Source organism: Cervus canadensis, chromosome 11 (genome assembly GCF_019320065.1).
Source record: "Cervus canadensis isolate Bull #8, Minnesota chromosome 11, ASM1932006v1, whole genome shotgun sequence".
Classification (NCBI taxonomy): domain Eukaryota; kingdom Metazoa; phylum Chordata; class Mammalia; order Artiodactyla; family Cervidae; genus Cervus; species Cervus canadensis.
The window spans coordinates 21053152-21068008 of NC_057396.1; the positions used below are offsets into that span (position 1 = coordinate 21053152).

The 14857-nt window shown below is 43.3% G+C and overlaps 1 protein-coding gene across 2 annotated transcripts in view; it reads left to right on the plus strand.

Annotated features, from left to right (window-relative positions):
- Positions 1-3089: 3089 nt before the first annotated feature.
- Positions 3090-14857, plus strand: part of TTC12 (tetratricopeptide repeat domain 12) — a 52466-nt gene continuing 40698 nt past the window's right edge. Inside the window, exons 1-5 of one of the 2 annotated variants that reach the window (XM_043482781.1) lie at positions 3090-3131; positions 4699-4771; positions 12723-12886; positions 13427-13448; positions 14072-14149. In XM_043482781.1, coding sequence (XP_043338716.1) covers positions 4714-4771; positions 12723-12886; positions 13427-13448; positions 14072-14149 — 322 coding nt within the window. In that variant the 5' untranslated portion in view covers positions 3090-3131; positions 4699-4713. Of the gene's footprint in view, positions 3132-4679; positions 4772-12722; positions 12887-13426; positions 13449-14071; positions 14150-14857 lie in introns of those variants that run through there. The other variant, XM_043482782.1, reaches the window with a different exon arrangement.

Genomic DNA, 14857 nt, shown 5'->3' on the forward strand with positions numbered 1-14857 from the left:
GCCCACTGATCCCTTAAGACTCAGCAGAAACATCATGTCCTCAGGGGAAAACTCCAAGGTTTGAGACTAAACTTTCACAGCACCCTTTGGTGGCCTTCCCAGGTGGTGCTAGTGGTAAAGAACCCACCTGCCATTGGAGGAGACATAGTATCCTTTGGTACTTTCATTTTTCACTCTTTACATCTTACAGCACTTATCACAATAAGAATTTAAGTGATTATTTGCTTATTGAGCTTTAACACCCTTTAGGTGATAAGCTGTTTGAGTCTGGTGACCAGATATTTGTGATAGTTAAATTTATGCATTGACTTGGCTGGCCCACAAGTACTCAAATATTTGGTTAAACATTATTCAGGGTTTTGTCTATGAGGACATTTCTGGATGAGATTAACACTTGAATCAATAGCCTGAATAAAGCAGACCTCTCTCCCCAGTGTGGGTGGGCCTCAACCAATCATTTGAAGGCCTGAATAGAATTCTCTCTCTCTCTGCCTGACTGTACTTGGCTGGGACCTTGGTCTCCTCCTGCCTTAGGACTCAGACTCAGACTGGAACCTACACCATCATCAGCTCTCCTAGTTCTCTGGCCCTTGGACTTGGGCTGGAACTCACTCTATTGGTTCCTTGGGTCTTCAGTTTGCCAACTACAGATGGCTGTACCCATCTGAATGAAGAGTTCCAAAGAATAGCAAGGAGAGATAAGAAAGCCTTCCTTAGTGATCAATGCAAAAAAATAGAGGAAAACACTAGAATGGGAAAGACTAGAGATCTCTTCAAGAAAATTAGAGATACCAAGGGAACATTTCATGCAAAGATGGACACAAAAAAGCACATAAATGGTAGGGACCTAACAGAAGCAGAAAATATTAAGAAGAGGTGGCAAGAATACACAGAAGAACTATACAAAAATGATCTTCATGACCTAGATAACCATGATGGTGTGATCACTCACCTAAAGCCAGACATCCTGGAGTGCGAAATCAAGTGAGCCTTTGGAAGCATCACTACAAACAAAGCTAGAGGAGGTGATGGAATTCCAGTTGAGCTATTTCAAATCCTCAAAGATGATGCTATACAAGTGCTGCACTCAATATGCCAGCAAATTTGGAAAACTCAGCAGTGGACACAGGACTGGAAAAGATGAGTTTTCATTCCAATCCCAAAGAGAGGCAATGGCAAAGAATGTTCAAAGTACAGCACAATTGCATTCATCTCACACGCTAGCAAAGTAATGCTCAAAATTCTCTAAGACAGGCTTCAACAGTACGTGAACTGAGAACTTCCAGATGTTCAAGCTGGATTTAGAAAAGGCGGAGGAACCAGAGATCAAATTGCCGACATCTGCTGGATCATTGAAAAAGCAAGAGAATTCCAGAAAAACATCTACTTCTGCTTTATTGACTATGCCAAAGCCTTTGACTGTGTGGATCACAACAAACTGTGAAAAATTCAACCGATGGGAACACCAGACCACCTTACCTGCCTCCTGAGAAATCTGTATGTGGGTCGAGAGGCAGCAACTAGAACCAGACATGGAACAACAGACTGGTTCCAAATTGGAAAGGAATACGTCAAGACTATATGTTGTCACCCTGCTTATTTAACTCATATGCAGAGTACATCATTCGAAACGCCGGACTGGATGAAGCACAAGCTGGAATCAAGATTGCCAGGAGAAATATCAATAACCTCAGATATGCAGATGACACCACCCTTGCGGCAGAAAGCAAAGAACTAAAGAGCCTCTTGATGAAAGTGAAAGAGGAGAGTGAAAAAGTTGGCTTAAAAGCTCAACATTCAGAAAACTAAGATCATGGCAACTGGTCCCATCAGTTCATGGCAAATAGATGGGGAAACAATGGAAACAGTGAGAGACGATATTTTTGGGAGCTCCAAAATCACTGCAGATGGTGACTGCAGCCATGAAATTAAAAGACACTTGCTCCTTGGAAGAAAAGCTGTGACCAACCTAGACAGCATATTAAAAAGCAGAGACATTACTTTGCCAACAAAGATCCATCTAGTCAAAGCTCTGGTTTTTCTAGTAGTCACGTACGGATGTTGAGAATTGGAGTATAATGAAAGCTGAGCGCCGAAGAATTGATGCTTTTGAACTATGATGTTGGAGAAGACTCTTGAGAGTCCCTTGGACTGCAAGGAGATCAAACCAGTCAATCCTAAAGGAAATCAGTCCTGAATATTCATTGGAATAACTGAGGTTGAAGCTGAATCTTCAATACTTTGGCCTTGAATGTGAAGAACTGACTCACTGGAAAAGACCCTGATGCTGAGAAAGATTGAAGGCAGGAGGAGAAGGGAACGACAGAGAATAAGATGGCTGGATGGCATCACTGACTCGATGGACATGAGTTTGAGCATGCTCAGGTGGTTGGTGATGGACACAGAAGCCTGGAGTGCTGCAGTCTATGGGGTCGCAAAGAGTCAGACACGACTGGGCGACTGAACTGAACTGTAGATGGTGCACTTTTTCAGCCTCCACGATAATGCGAGCCAGTTCCTTACAGTAAATCAATCTCTTTTTCTGTCTCTCAAATTGTGAATGAGTCCGTTGTCTCTAAATGCTATGACTCCCTGGATAATAACCAACTTATTTCTACTGACCAGGCGCCTGGCACTTTAACCAAAATTCATGAGAAAGTGCCATTTCTCCATGTCACACATAAGAAAACTTAAGATCAGAGTCTTCATACAACTCTCTTCTCCGAAGGTCTCATTTATACCAATAAGCAAGCCTGGCCCTCCCAAGTACCGCTGTTAACCTTCCCCGTTCGGGGCCAAGGATTATTAAGCTAATGGAAGTGACACCACCGCCCCCACCCCAACCCTAGAGGAAAAAGAGGCGAAAACCTGGCGCTCATTTAGGCATCAGCGCAGGTCACTTGGGCTTTTCTGCCCGTCCCCTCCACCCTTCCTTCGTGCGCATTAGAGATCCCTAGCCCGAGCCGGCCCTGAACTTGGCTGCGCGCTCCCGAACTAGAGCGCGGGGGCGGGGCGGGGCGGGGCGGTGGAGCTCGGGCCACGCCCACCCTCGGCCCCGCCCCTCCCCGGTCCGAGTCGGTCACCGCCAGCCCACAGCCGCCATTTCCTGTCCGGACCTGGGCGCGCGTCAGGTAACTGCAGCGGGGTGGCCCAGCCTGCCCACGCCCAGGTCTGGTCCTCATCTCTCGTCAGAACTGAGCAGAGGACACTGGTTTGGGCTCCAGTCGATGGGATGGGATCAGCTGTGGGCTAGGACTCCCATGGCGGGCACTGGGCGGGTGGACGCTACGGAGCAATTGCTAGGCAACGATGCCGCGGCCCCGCCCTCCTGCGCCGGGTGGGCGGGGCGTGTCTAGGCCCCTGCACACACTGAGGCTCCAGCGAGCCGCAGGCTTCTAGCTGGTGAGGAACTTCTTGGGCCTCACCAGTCCTGTCCTTCTTGTCAGGTCGTGGGTTTGCTGGCTAGGCAGGGCGCGCCCTCAGACCCCGCCCTGGGAGCCGAGGGTTTGGTGCCTGCCCAGGGTAGTTCTGAGCCTGCCTTCTGCCCCTCCTAACCTTGATCACGTTAACTCACTTGACTGGGCCTCAGTTCCAAACGGAGCCTAAGTTGTTAGAGCTGGAAAGAAGCCTATGGATCATTTAGTTAAGCCACAAGTCCCCTGCCCTGATTTTACAGATAATGATGCCTCACAGTAACCAGTCATCATCGCGAGTGCCTGGCACTTTTAATTAGTCCGCAAATAGCCCTGTTTGCTAGAACCAATGAGGCCTGTAAGGCTCAGAGAGGTTGTGCCTTTAGCTAAGGTAACACAGCTTATGTAACTAACTGGTGGGATCTCAAAAGAGATCAAATAACTCACAGCTTGTTCCTGGCAGATCTGGAATTTCCAGTTAAAGGTGGCTTTGAAGACTACTATTAAACCTAACCGTGAATCAGAATTACTTGGAGAGTGCTTAAAACTGTACACTTCTGGGTACTCTCACAAGCTTACTGAGGGGCTCTGGGCTAAGACTGAGGAATCTGTGTACTAAGTCAGTTTTTGCTTGATTTTTATGATCTGTGGGTGAACCTTTGGGAACCACTGGCTACAGCGTGAAGCCTTTTCACCCAAAAACAGCTGAGAGGTGATCCAGCTCAAGTACCTGGAGAGAAGATAAGGCTGGACGGTCAGGTTCCAGCCCCTCAGTCAATTTGTAGCTCCTCTTCACTTCTCAGAAACAAGCCTGAGGCTTATATTTTAAACAAGTTTGAACATGTAGATGCAGATTACCTGTTTCTGGTTGCCTGTCACAAGGTCAGGTCTAAACTTCTGGCTGGGCCAGCCTGTCAAGATCAAAGTCAAGGGTTAGCGTTCTCTATCCCTGGCGGCTTGTCAGCTGCTCCACCCGGTCTCCTGCACACCAGATCCCTTACCCGCAGTGGATGTGGGCTTTGTGGGGACGTTTTGCAGAGCAGTTTCCCCACTGGAGGAGGTTGGCAGCTTTCTGGCAATATCACCACATGTAATGAGTGTCCCTTGGCCTTAACAGGAGTCAGAATGAAATAGATCACCCGGCTTGTTATTCATGACTTTTCTAAACACAAATCTGTCTTTAAAATAATCACTTGGCTCTTGGTTTTAGCAGGCTAATAAGCTTGACGAATCTGTTTAGTGTTTTATTATTATTAATTTTCATCGTGTATGCTGCCTCCCTCAGGGATTCTGGTTCACAATGGCTGACTATCAAGAGGAAGACTTGCAGAAATTTCTTAAAAATGTGGATGAAATCAGTAAGTACCAGTAAATCATATACAAATTAAATTTTACTTCAGGGAAGTGGAGTGACTAAAGAGAGATGATTACTCTAAGTTAGTTCCTGGGTTGCCTGACAGGTTTATGACTCTTAAGGAAAAAAAAATGTCATTGAGATTAAACAGAAGAGGGTATCAAGAAATAAGTAATATTGGAGCCTGGGGCTAATGTTTTCTGGCTGTTAATTGGTATCAGTGAAGCTGTTAATATTCTGATTGGAATTCAGGTTGACCACTCTTCGTATTTTCTCCCCTTCGTTGTAGAAGCAGGTCAAAAGGAGCTTCCATTTCCCCATCACCAATGAGCTCTTCCGTTTGAGGTCACTCAGGAGCCTCATTGATCTGGAATCCATCTTGTCTAGGGGGAAAGCCATTTCTGGTTTTGAGCTGCAGTGTGTGCGTGTGTGTTAAGTCACGTCAGTCGTGTCTGACTCTTTGCGACCCTGTGGAGTGTAGCCCACCAGGCTCCTCTGTCCATGGGATTCTCCAGGCAAGAATACTGGAGTGGGTTGCCATGTCCTCCTCTAGGGGATCTTCCCGACCCAGGGATCGAGCTCACATCTCTTATGTCTCCTGCATTCATAGGCAGGTTCTTTACCACTGGGCCACCTGGGAAGCCCTTTGAGCTGCAGAGGCAAAGTCAAATGGCTTCCCTCAGTATCCATCACATTACATGGACGGCTCCTGGTTGCCACACCCGTGTCTCTATTCCTCTAGGTAGGAAGACCCTTCCGCAGCTCAGACAACTGGGCTTTCAGAGGACACGCTGATCACACAGACCACATACAGGAGATTCCGAAGTACCCAGTCCCTGTTCAGACTTCAAGGAGCTTGTCTGCGGTTCAGTCAGTTCAGTCGATCAGTCACCTCCGACTCTTTGCAACCCTATGGACTGTTTGAGGGTAGAAACAAGAAAGCTGACAATAAAACAAAACTTATCTAATAGAAATATATTGAAGTTGTCGCTTCTCACAGGCCGTATGGCTCCAAAGAATAAAATTGTTTTTAAAATAGTCCAGGCAGCTTCATAGATGATACATCCTTGGTGTGTTCTTTGCTTTCGTCACGGGCCTCTCCTCTGCCCATCCCGCACATGTTGTTCTGGCCTGGCCCACTGCTCACCACTTTCTCTGCTGGTGGTTTAGCCCAAGCATGTGGTTTTAGCTCTCACCCTTGTTGATGACCCCACATCTCAATTGCCACCAGCTGTGTTTTTGACCTTCAGCCTCTGTGCCAGCTGTCACATCCATGTGTCCCTCAAACACCAGGAACTTCCTGTGTCCAAAGTTCAGTTGATCGTCTCTTTCCCCTCTGTCCCCCTCCCCCAAATAAAACTTGCTTCTCCTACTCTCCCCTTCATTCTAGTCTTACTTGGTGGCACTATCATCCCCTAAATTTACAAGTCACACTGGCCTCCCCCGCTCCCAGCCCTGAATTTAATCAACCCTCAGATTTGCTTTCTTTGTCCAGCTCTGTCCTCTCCCAATTTCCCTTTGTTCTGCTTCTCTAATCCAGACTATTTCAACAACCCCCTGATTGGGTTTCCTGCCTCTAGGCTCACACTCCCCACAGAGTAATGTATCTAAAATGCAAATCTGACCCAGACACTTCTCTGCTTGGATTCTTCCCGCAGTCACAATAAATTTCAAGCTCTCATCAGGACCCAAGTCCTCCCGTGACCTTACCCTTGCCTCTCGCCTCTCCTTACCTCACACTTGAGCAACAAACTACTTCTGCTCCCCACACACCCCCCTGAAGCTCCCACTGTGCCTGTTGGCTTTCTTCTCTCTGCTTCTTCATCTTTCTTTATCTGGCTAACACTCATTCATACCCCAAGTTCATTCCCATATCACTTATATCAATACTGTATGTAGAACTGTCTGTGTTGACAGATATGTTCTATAATCTGCAGTGTGCACGATGTAACCAATGGCCGCACGTGGCCATCGAGGGTTTGAAATGTGACTGGTGCTATTAATGAAGTGAGTTCCCCTACTGTTTCATTTATTTGTGGTTGTTTAGTGACTGTCATGTCCGTCTCTTTTGCGACCCCGTGGACTGTAGCCCACAAGCTCCTCTGTCCATGGGATTCTCCAGTCAAGATTACTGGAGTGGGTTGCCATTTCCTTCTCCAGGGGATTTTCCTAACCCAGGGATTGAACCCATGTCTCCTGTTGGGCAGGCGTATTCTCTACCTCTGAGCCACCAGGGAAGCCCCAGGGGTCAAACCTTCATCTCTTGCCTCTCCTGCATAGCCAGGCAGATTCTTTACCACTGTGCCGCCTGGGATGCCCTATTTTATTTATACATAATTTAAATGTATATAGCCACATGTGTATAGATTCTATACATTCATTTCTTGGGTGCTTATTATGTATTGAGTGTGCTAGATCCTGGAAAGAGCAGTAACAGTGAATAAGAACCATCTTCCTTCCTGATACCTACAATCCAGTGAGAAAAGGCAGGTATTAAACAAGTAATTTGAACTGTGGTGTATGCTACAAAGAGAGATTTGTAACATGCTAAACATGCTAAGGAATCTAACTCAGTTAAGGGAGTTGTATGAGTCTATTTGGGCTGCTGTAACAAGATACCACAGACTGGGGAACTTAAGCAACAGAAATTCATTTTTGCCACAGTTCTGGAGGTCAGAAGTCCATGATCAAGGTGTTAGGTTTAGTTTCTCCTGAGCCCTCTCTCCCTGGATTGCATTTCTTACTGTGTCCTCACATGGCCTTTTCTCTGTGTGTGCACATTCCTGATGTCTCCTCCTCCTCTTATATGGACACAAATCCAAATGGTTTAAGGCCCCACCCTTATGACCTCATTTGTCTTTCATGACCTCTTTGAAAGCCCCATCTCCAAATACAGTCACAGTGCAGGAGTTAAGACTTCAACATATGAATTGGGGGAGAGGGGCACAATTCAATCCACAAATAGAGGCTTCCCTGAAGGATGAGATTTAGGCACAAATCTGAAGTGTGAGTAGGAGTTGGCCATTGGGGAGAGAGAGGGGAGTACTGTAAATGAGAAAGTAGGTAGGAAAGCTGAAAGTTAAGAGAGAGTGTGGCACCTTTGAGAAACTGGAAGATTAAGTGTAGCTGGAGAGAAGAGATCAAGAAGAGAAGGGTCTCATCTGAGTCCAGAGAGGCCAGATCAGGGAAGACCTTGGAAGCCACGGTAAGGAATTCGTGTTCATCCTGAGAGCAGTGGGAATGTTTTAGAGGGTTTACTCGGAGTGGAAACGTGGTCAGATTTACATCTTAGAAAAGTCACTCTGGCCATGGTGTAGATGTAGACTAGAGGAGAGACACAGACAGGTGCTGAGATCCAGCTGGGAGGCTGTCACAGAGTTCTGGGGAGAAGAGAATGGGGCCGGAATGGATGCAAGTAGACTTTGAAGAGAGATTTCAGACCTTATTTAACAAGCTTTAGTGATGATGGCTAAGAGGTCAGAGAGAGAGCAAAAGCTTGCAAATGAGTCTGAGAATCTTGATTGAATGACAGGTGGATGGTTGGGCCATCTGCTGAGATAGGGGCATTTGAAAGAAGAACACTTTTGGGAGAAAGAGGATGGGCAGGTCAAGTTCAATGAGTAAGGCATCCCGGTGAAAATGTTCTGAAGGCAGCTGGCTTTGTGAGTCTGAGCCTAGGAAAGAGAGAATAGGTGAGGAGTTTGGCTTAGGAGGCACTGGGATCTGCATAGCACATAGAGCCTTGGCAAAGAGCAGGAATCCTGAGAAGCTGGAGAAAAACAGAGGAGGGCTCGGGCAGAGCCTTGAGGATCGCCATGATTTAGAAGGATGTAGGAGAGGAAAAACAGGAGCAAGCAAAGGAGACCAAAAGCAATGACTAGAGAGGTAGGCGGAAAATTGGGTGAAGTTCATGTTATGGAAGCAAAGGGAAAAGATCATCTCATAGAGAAGGAAGTGGGCAGCATTTGTCAGATGTTTCAGAGAGCTTGATCAAAACAAGCACTAAAGAATGATCATTAAATGTAACAACACGAAGATCGTTTGTACCTTTGGTGGAAAAAACTTTGGAATAGGAGAAACCAAACTGTAGTGTATAGAAGAGCAAGTGGGATCTCCATTTCCAGTAATATTACTGGTGAGAGACTCTAAAATCCCTCCCACATAATACAATACATCCAGAAAGGCTGGATAAAACATGATAGACTCCAAGCTTTTAATTTGTTAAGCATGTTTGTTAAAATGGAAAGAGTTTCCATTATAAGAAAAGCAAAGCATAAGATCTAAGCTTTTAGAGGGTAAAAAAGGACTAAGGAAACTCAGTGACTCCAATGAAGACAGGAAAAGAAGGGAAGAAAATGTAAATACAAGACATGAAATATAGTGAAAATTAGTCTAAACACTGAATCAATTATGGTAAAATAAATAGACTAATCTCCAGTTAAAACAGATTGTCAGATTGTATTTTTAAAAATCAGTTATTATGCTGTATAAAACAGACACACTAAAATTAAGGACTCAGAAAAGTTGAACCTTCAAAACAAAAAAATATTTGTGATATAAATACTATCCAAAGGAAGGTAGATGTTGAATATTACTATCAGACAAAATCGACTTTAAAGCATAGACTGTAATTTCTAAGGAAAAATTCACAAGGAAGATAAAAATTTCTAAATTTGCAAACTTTCAAGTCCCTCCAACTATTTGAAAAGCTGATAATTCCCGTCTTACACAAGTTGTTACAGAGAAGAGAAAACAGAGGATGCCCCCAATCATTATATGAAACTAGACACCAAAATAAAAAACATGCAGTACTAGAAGGAAATAGTGCAGTATTATTTATAAATATAGTTGGAATCTTAATTACAATGCTAGAAAACCAAATCCAGTGATGAATTAAAACATAATTTATCATGGTCAAGTTGGTCTGTCTAAAGAATGCAAGAATGGTTGAATACTAGAAAATTTATTAATGTACTTTCAAATTTTAACATTTTAAAAGAGAAAAGCCATAAGGTTATTTTAGCTGATACAAAAATTTTAAATAAGACATTTGTTAGACTTCAAAGCCCATTTGTGATAAAAATTCATGTCGACCGAGACTAGAAGGAAGCCTGAAAGAATACCAGCTGAAACCTCATTGCAGACCCTCATGTGCTTGCGTGCTAAGTCACTTCAGTCGTGTCCGACTCTTTGCAACCCTATGGATCATACCACCAGGCTCCTCTGTCCATGATATTCTCCAGATGGGAATACTGGAGTGCGTTGCCATGCCCTCCTCCAAGGATCTTCTCAGCCCAGGGGTCAAACCCGCATCTCCTCCACTGGGAGGCGGGCTCTTTACCACCAGTGCTGCCTGGAAAGCCCTGCAAACCCTCATGCGGACATTCACACTTCTAGTGAAATAAGGATTCTCTTAAAAGTCCAGAACAAGGCTCAGATACTATCATTGCTTTTATTTAGCACTTTACTGGTTGTTGTAGAAATAAGTCAAGGAAAATGGATAAAAAGTAGAAAAGTTTGAAAAGGTGAATGAAACTCTTATTATCTTTGGACAATGTGAGAGTCTACAGAGAAAAATTCAAGAATATCTGTCAATAAATTATTAAAGAAGGAAATTGAGCAAGGTTTTTAGATATAAGATTAATGTATAAAATTCAGTTGCATTCTTATATACTTGCTATATACCCACAACACTTCATCAACAATACCAAAACAAAGCCATCAAAATACATTCAGTATTTCTTTATGGAGAAAATTATAAAGAAAATTATAAATATATATATATATATATCTTTCTAAATAGATATAAAGAAATAAATATATTTCTTATGGAGAAAATTATAAAATTTAATTGAAATTAAATTTGTCTATATGGATTTAAAGAAATGATGAATAGATAAGTAAGTAAATAAATATGTAAGGTAAATCTCCATGGAGACTCATGGATATTTAATACAATACTATCATGTTTGTTTTCTTGCTCAAATTGTTTCAAAAGTTTTGACCACTGGGAGTTCTTTTGACTGAATTTTATAATTTTCTCCATAAAGGTCTTGCATACATTTTGATGGCTTTATTTTGGCATTGTAAATAAAGTATTCTCCACCCTAGGAGGTAGGGTGCTTCTGTGGTGGCTCGGGTGGTAAAGAATCTGCCTACAGTGCAGGAGACCTGGATTTGATCCCTGGGTCGGGATCTGCTCTGGAGAAGGGGATGGCTGCCCACTCCAGTGTTCTTGCCCGGAGACTCCCATGGGCAGAGGAGCCTGGTGGGCTGCAGTCCATGGGGTCGCTAAGAGTTGGACACGACTGAGCGACTAACAGTACTACTAGAAATGCTGCCTGGGATAGATCAAAATCCCCAGAATGTTTCGTTTAGAATTCAACAGGCTGATTCCAGAGTTCTCATGGAAGAGCAAAGGGCCACGAATAATGCAGGAAATTTTGCAGAAAAATAAGAAGGTGGGATCCCCCTACTAGACACTCAAGTTTTGTTATAAAGCTGTAGTAATTAGGCATGGACGTTTTGGTGCTGGAAAAGACCAGTCATCTGGTAGAACAGAATGAAGAGCCCTAGAGCAGGTTCACACATGCAACATGAAACAGGGATGACACAGTTCACGGGGAGAAAGCAGGGACTCTTCAACAAATGGTGCTCCTGCCCTACACAAAGTCAGCTCCAGGGGACTTCCCTGGTGGTCCAGTGGTTAAGACTTCATGCTTCCACTGCAGGGAGCACAGGTTTGATCCCTGGTTGGGTAACTAAGAGCCCTGCGTATCCGCACAGCCAAAAAAAAAAAAAAGAGCTAGTCGGCTCCAGATGGATTAAATACCTTAATGAGAAAAACAAAATGTTAAAACTTTTAGAAGACACACAAGAGTATATTTGTAAACTTAATATACACAAAGGCATAAGTCATAAGGGGAAATATTGGTACATTTAAGGCATAGAAAATCTCTTCAATGGAAGGTTCCATAAAAACAAATTAAAAACACACCATACCCAAGTAGAAAATGTTCATAAACATATATAACAGTCCAGAATATATAAAACAATCACAATAAGAAAAAGACAAACAACCCAATAGAAAATAGGAGCAGGCAATTCACAGAAAGGAAATCCAGATGGCCTATAAACCAATAAAAAGATGCTGGATCCCAGTCACATTCAAGAAGAGGCAAATGACAACATTAAGGAGATAAACGCATTATAGTGAAAACAGCATAGAAGTATGAGAACAAGTGTTAACAAGGATGTGGAGGTGGGAACTCTCGTACACAGCTTGTAGGAATAAAAATTGTTATAGCCCTAGCCTAAAGAATATGTCACATACGTGCGTGGGGAAATATATACATATATTCAATTCAGCATTTATTTGCTGTAGAAAAAAATGTAAAAACCAATAAGAGAATGAATCACCTATGTAAAATAAGTAAAATGAATCAACTGGAACTATTTGTATCAAGAACAAATCTCTAAAGCATAATAAGAGAAAAAAACTAAGTTGCAAAAGAATGCACATTTTATTTAAAAAAAAACATTTATTTAAGATGTTTAAATACATGCATTTACACAAGCTCTCTAGTAGGTGAATAAGTTTTGGGAGTCTAATAAACAGCATAGTGATTACAGTTAACAATACTGTACACTTTAAAGTTGCTGAGAGGAGATCTTAAATATTCTTACCACTCACACACACACAAAAAATTGAAATATGAATGTGTTAACTCATCTTGGTGTGGGAACCATTTCTCACTGTATACCTGTATCAGATCACCATGTGATACACCTTACACTTACACATACACATTGTCATGTGTCAATTGTATCTCAAAAAAGCTGGAAAAAATAGAAGTCCTTCCCCATGAAATTTACTACACCATCATTGATATTGAATTAGGGTCTTTCTTTTTGAAGACCTTACTTGAATGATTCACCTCTGATTTCTCCTCTAGCCAGTTTAATTCAGGAGATGAATTCCGATGATCCAGCCGTACGTGAGAAAGCGGTCCTTGAGACAGAAAAGAGACTACAGTTTCCAGAGGGGGACCAAGAGGAGGACGCGTGCAGGACCACCGTGAACAAGACCACAATCAGTCCCCCGCAAGCTCCCATGAAGGTGCCCTTTCCTTATCGTGGAGTTATCTGTGTAGACACAGCAAGGAAGTCTGCATGGAACAGAGGAAGGAGTGTTTTAATCTCAACTGCCTGGTGAGGCTGAAATAGACTTGTCCTTTAGATTCACTAGATTTTTCACAAGGAAGTATAAACTCTGATATATTTTTCTTGGCCTTTCTGAGTCATCCTTAAACAATCCTTTTGGTTAGTTTTAATGAAAATTTGGCCTCTCCACCCACTGAGATTAGGACCATTTTTAAGCTGTTAATGTAACCGCTTACTAACTCATAGTTCCAATTCATGCAGCCACAGCTGGAGTCCCTGGTTTCTGCAGACTAGCCCCATAACAGCTATGCCCATAATCAGATCTCCTGATTTAAAGCAAACCCCCTGAATTTGGAACCTTCTAGTATTATGGCTAAAGGAAAGGACTCTACTCCCCCCTTCATATTTATCTGCCTTCTTGGTTTGTATATGTATAAATAAGAGAGTAGTTTTTGAAATTTGTTTCTTTCTTTTTATGATAACCTGTGCCCTGCAGGATGCAGATGAAATAAACACAGGTAAGGACTGCATCTCTCTTCCCAATGTGTATTATTCATTTAAAGTCAGTGTTTATTGATTGTGGCTTCTAGACCCTTAAATTATAGCCTCTGGGCTTACAAACAACCATAAACAAAACCTACTGATCACCCAATTCTGTTACTAGTGGTCAGAGGGAATGGCGCTCAGAGGATTTTTCCTGTGTTCTGACCAATCTTCTGTACACTGAATCCAGTTATTCTGTTTCATCCAATTTACTCTTAGCTACTCAGAAGGATCCAGAGAGCTTCTCAGTTGCTCCGCTCAGCAGCTCATTATGCTAAGTGGAACCAAAAAAGTCCGTCTTCAAAGAAAAACTGTTTTAAAAGGCATAATTCAAATTTGAAGCACAGACATAGTCATCATGTATAATAATACATCACACAGATTCCCATTGAATGTTGAATTAAGAAAATGTCATTTCAGTTGTCTCCAAAATCTGTGTGTGTGTGTGTGTGCGTGCGCGCGCGCGTGCCTACATGTGTATGCATGAAACGTGTGGCTCTAAAACTCTGAAGTGGCTTTTTTTCTGAATTTGAGCTAAAGAACTGATTATAGTATTTGGATTTTTCTTTTTTAATATTTGAAATCACTCTGTTGTCAGAAGCCTTCTTGGCATCTCTGGAGAAGGATGCTAAAGAACGTGCCAAAAGAAGAAGGGAAAACAAAGTCTTAGCAGATGGTAATTGTCAGTCTTTTCACTTTTCAATGGCAGGGATGGTTTGTGCTGGAAAAAGCAGGGGAGTTTATGCTTCTGTTTGAGGACAGAAAGATTCCCAGTGGGTGGGTTCAGAATGCGCCTGAGGCAGTGGGACCTGGCCAGGCAGAGACTTGTCTGTTTCCTGTTTCTACTGCAACAGGCGGAGAGGCAGACACAGCCCCAAGATAGCCTCCACAGTCAGACCTGTTTCTAAAGCATATCGTTGAATGTAGCAGCACTGAAGGATGCTTGGAAAGAAGGGAGGGGTGGGAGTGAGGTGCCACTCTCTAGCCTCAGGCGCAGATGAAGATGTGAAAAAGAAAAGCGAAACAAGCAAACAAAGCTGGGAGAAAGTGAAAGTCGCTCAGTCGTACCGACTCTTTGTGACCCCATAAACTATACAGTCCATGGAATTCTCCAGGCCAGAATACTGAAGTGGGTAGCCTTTCCCTTCTCCAGGAGATCTTCCCACCCAGAGATCGAACCCAGGTCTCCCGCATTGCGGGTAGATTCTTTACCAGCTGAGCCACAAGGGAAGTCCCAAAATACTGGAGTGGGTAGTCTATCCCTTCTCCAGGGGATTTTCCCATCCCAGGGATCAAACCCAGGTCTCCTGCATTGCAGGCAGATTCTTCACCAACTGAGCTATGAGGGAAGCCCCAAGCTGGGAGAAAGGAGAGGGGAAATAAA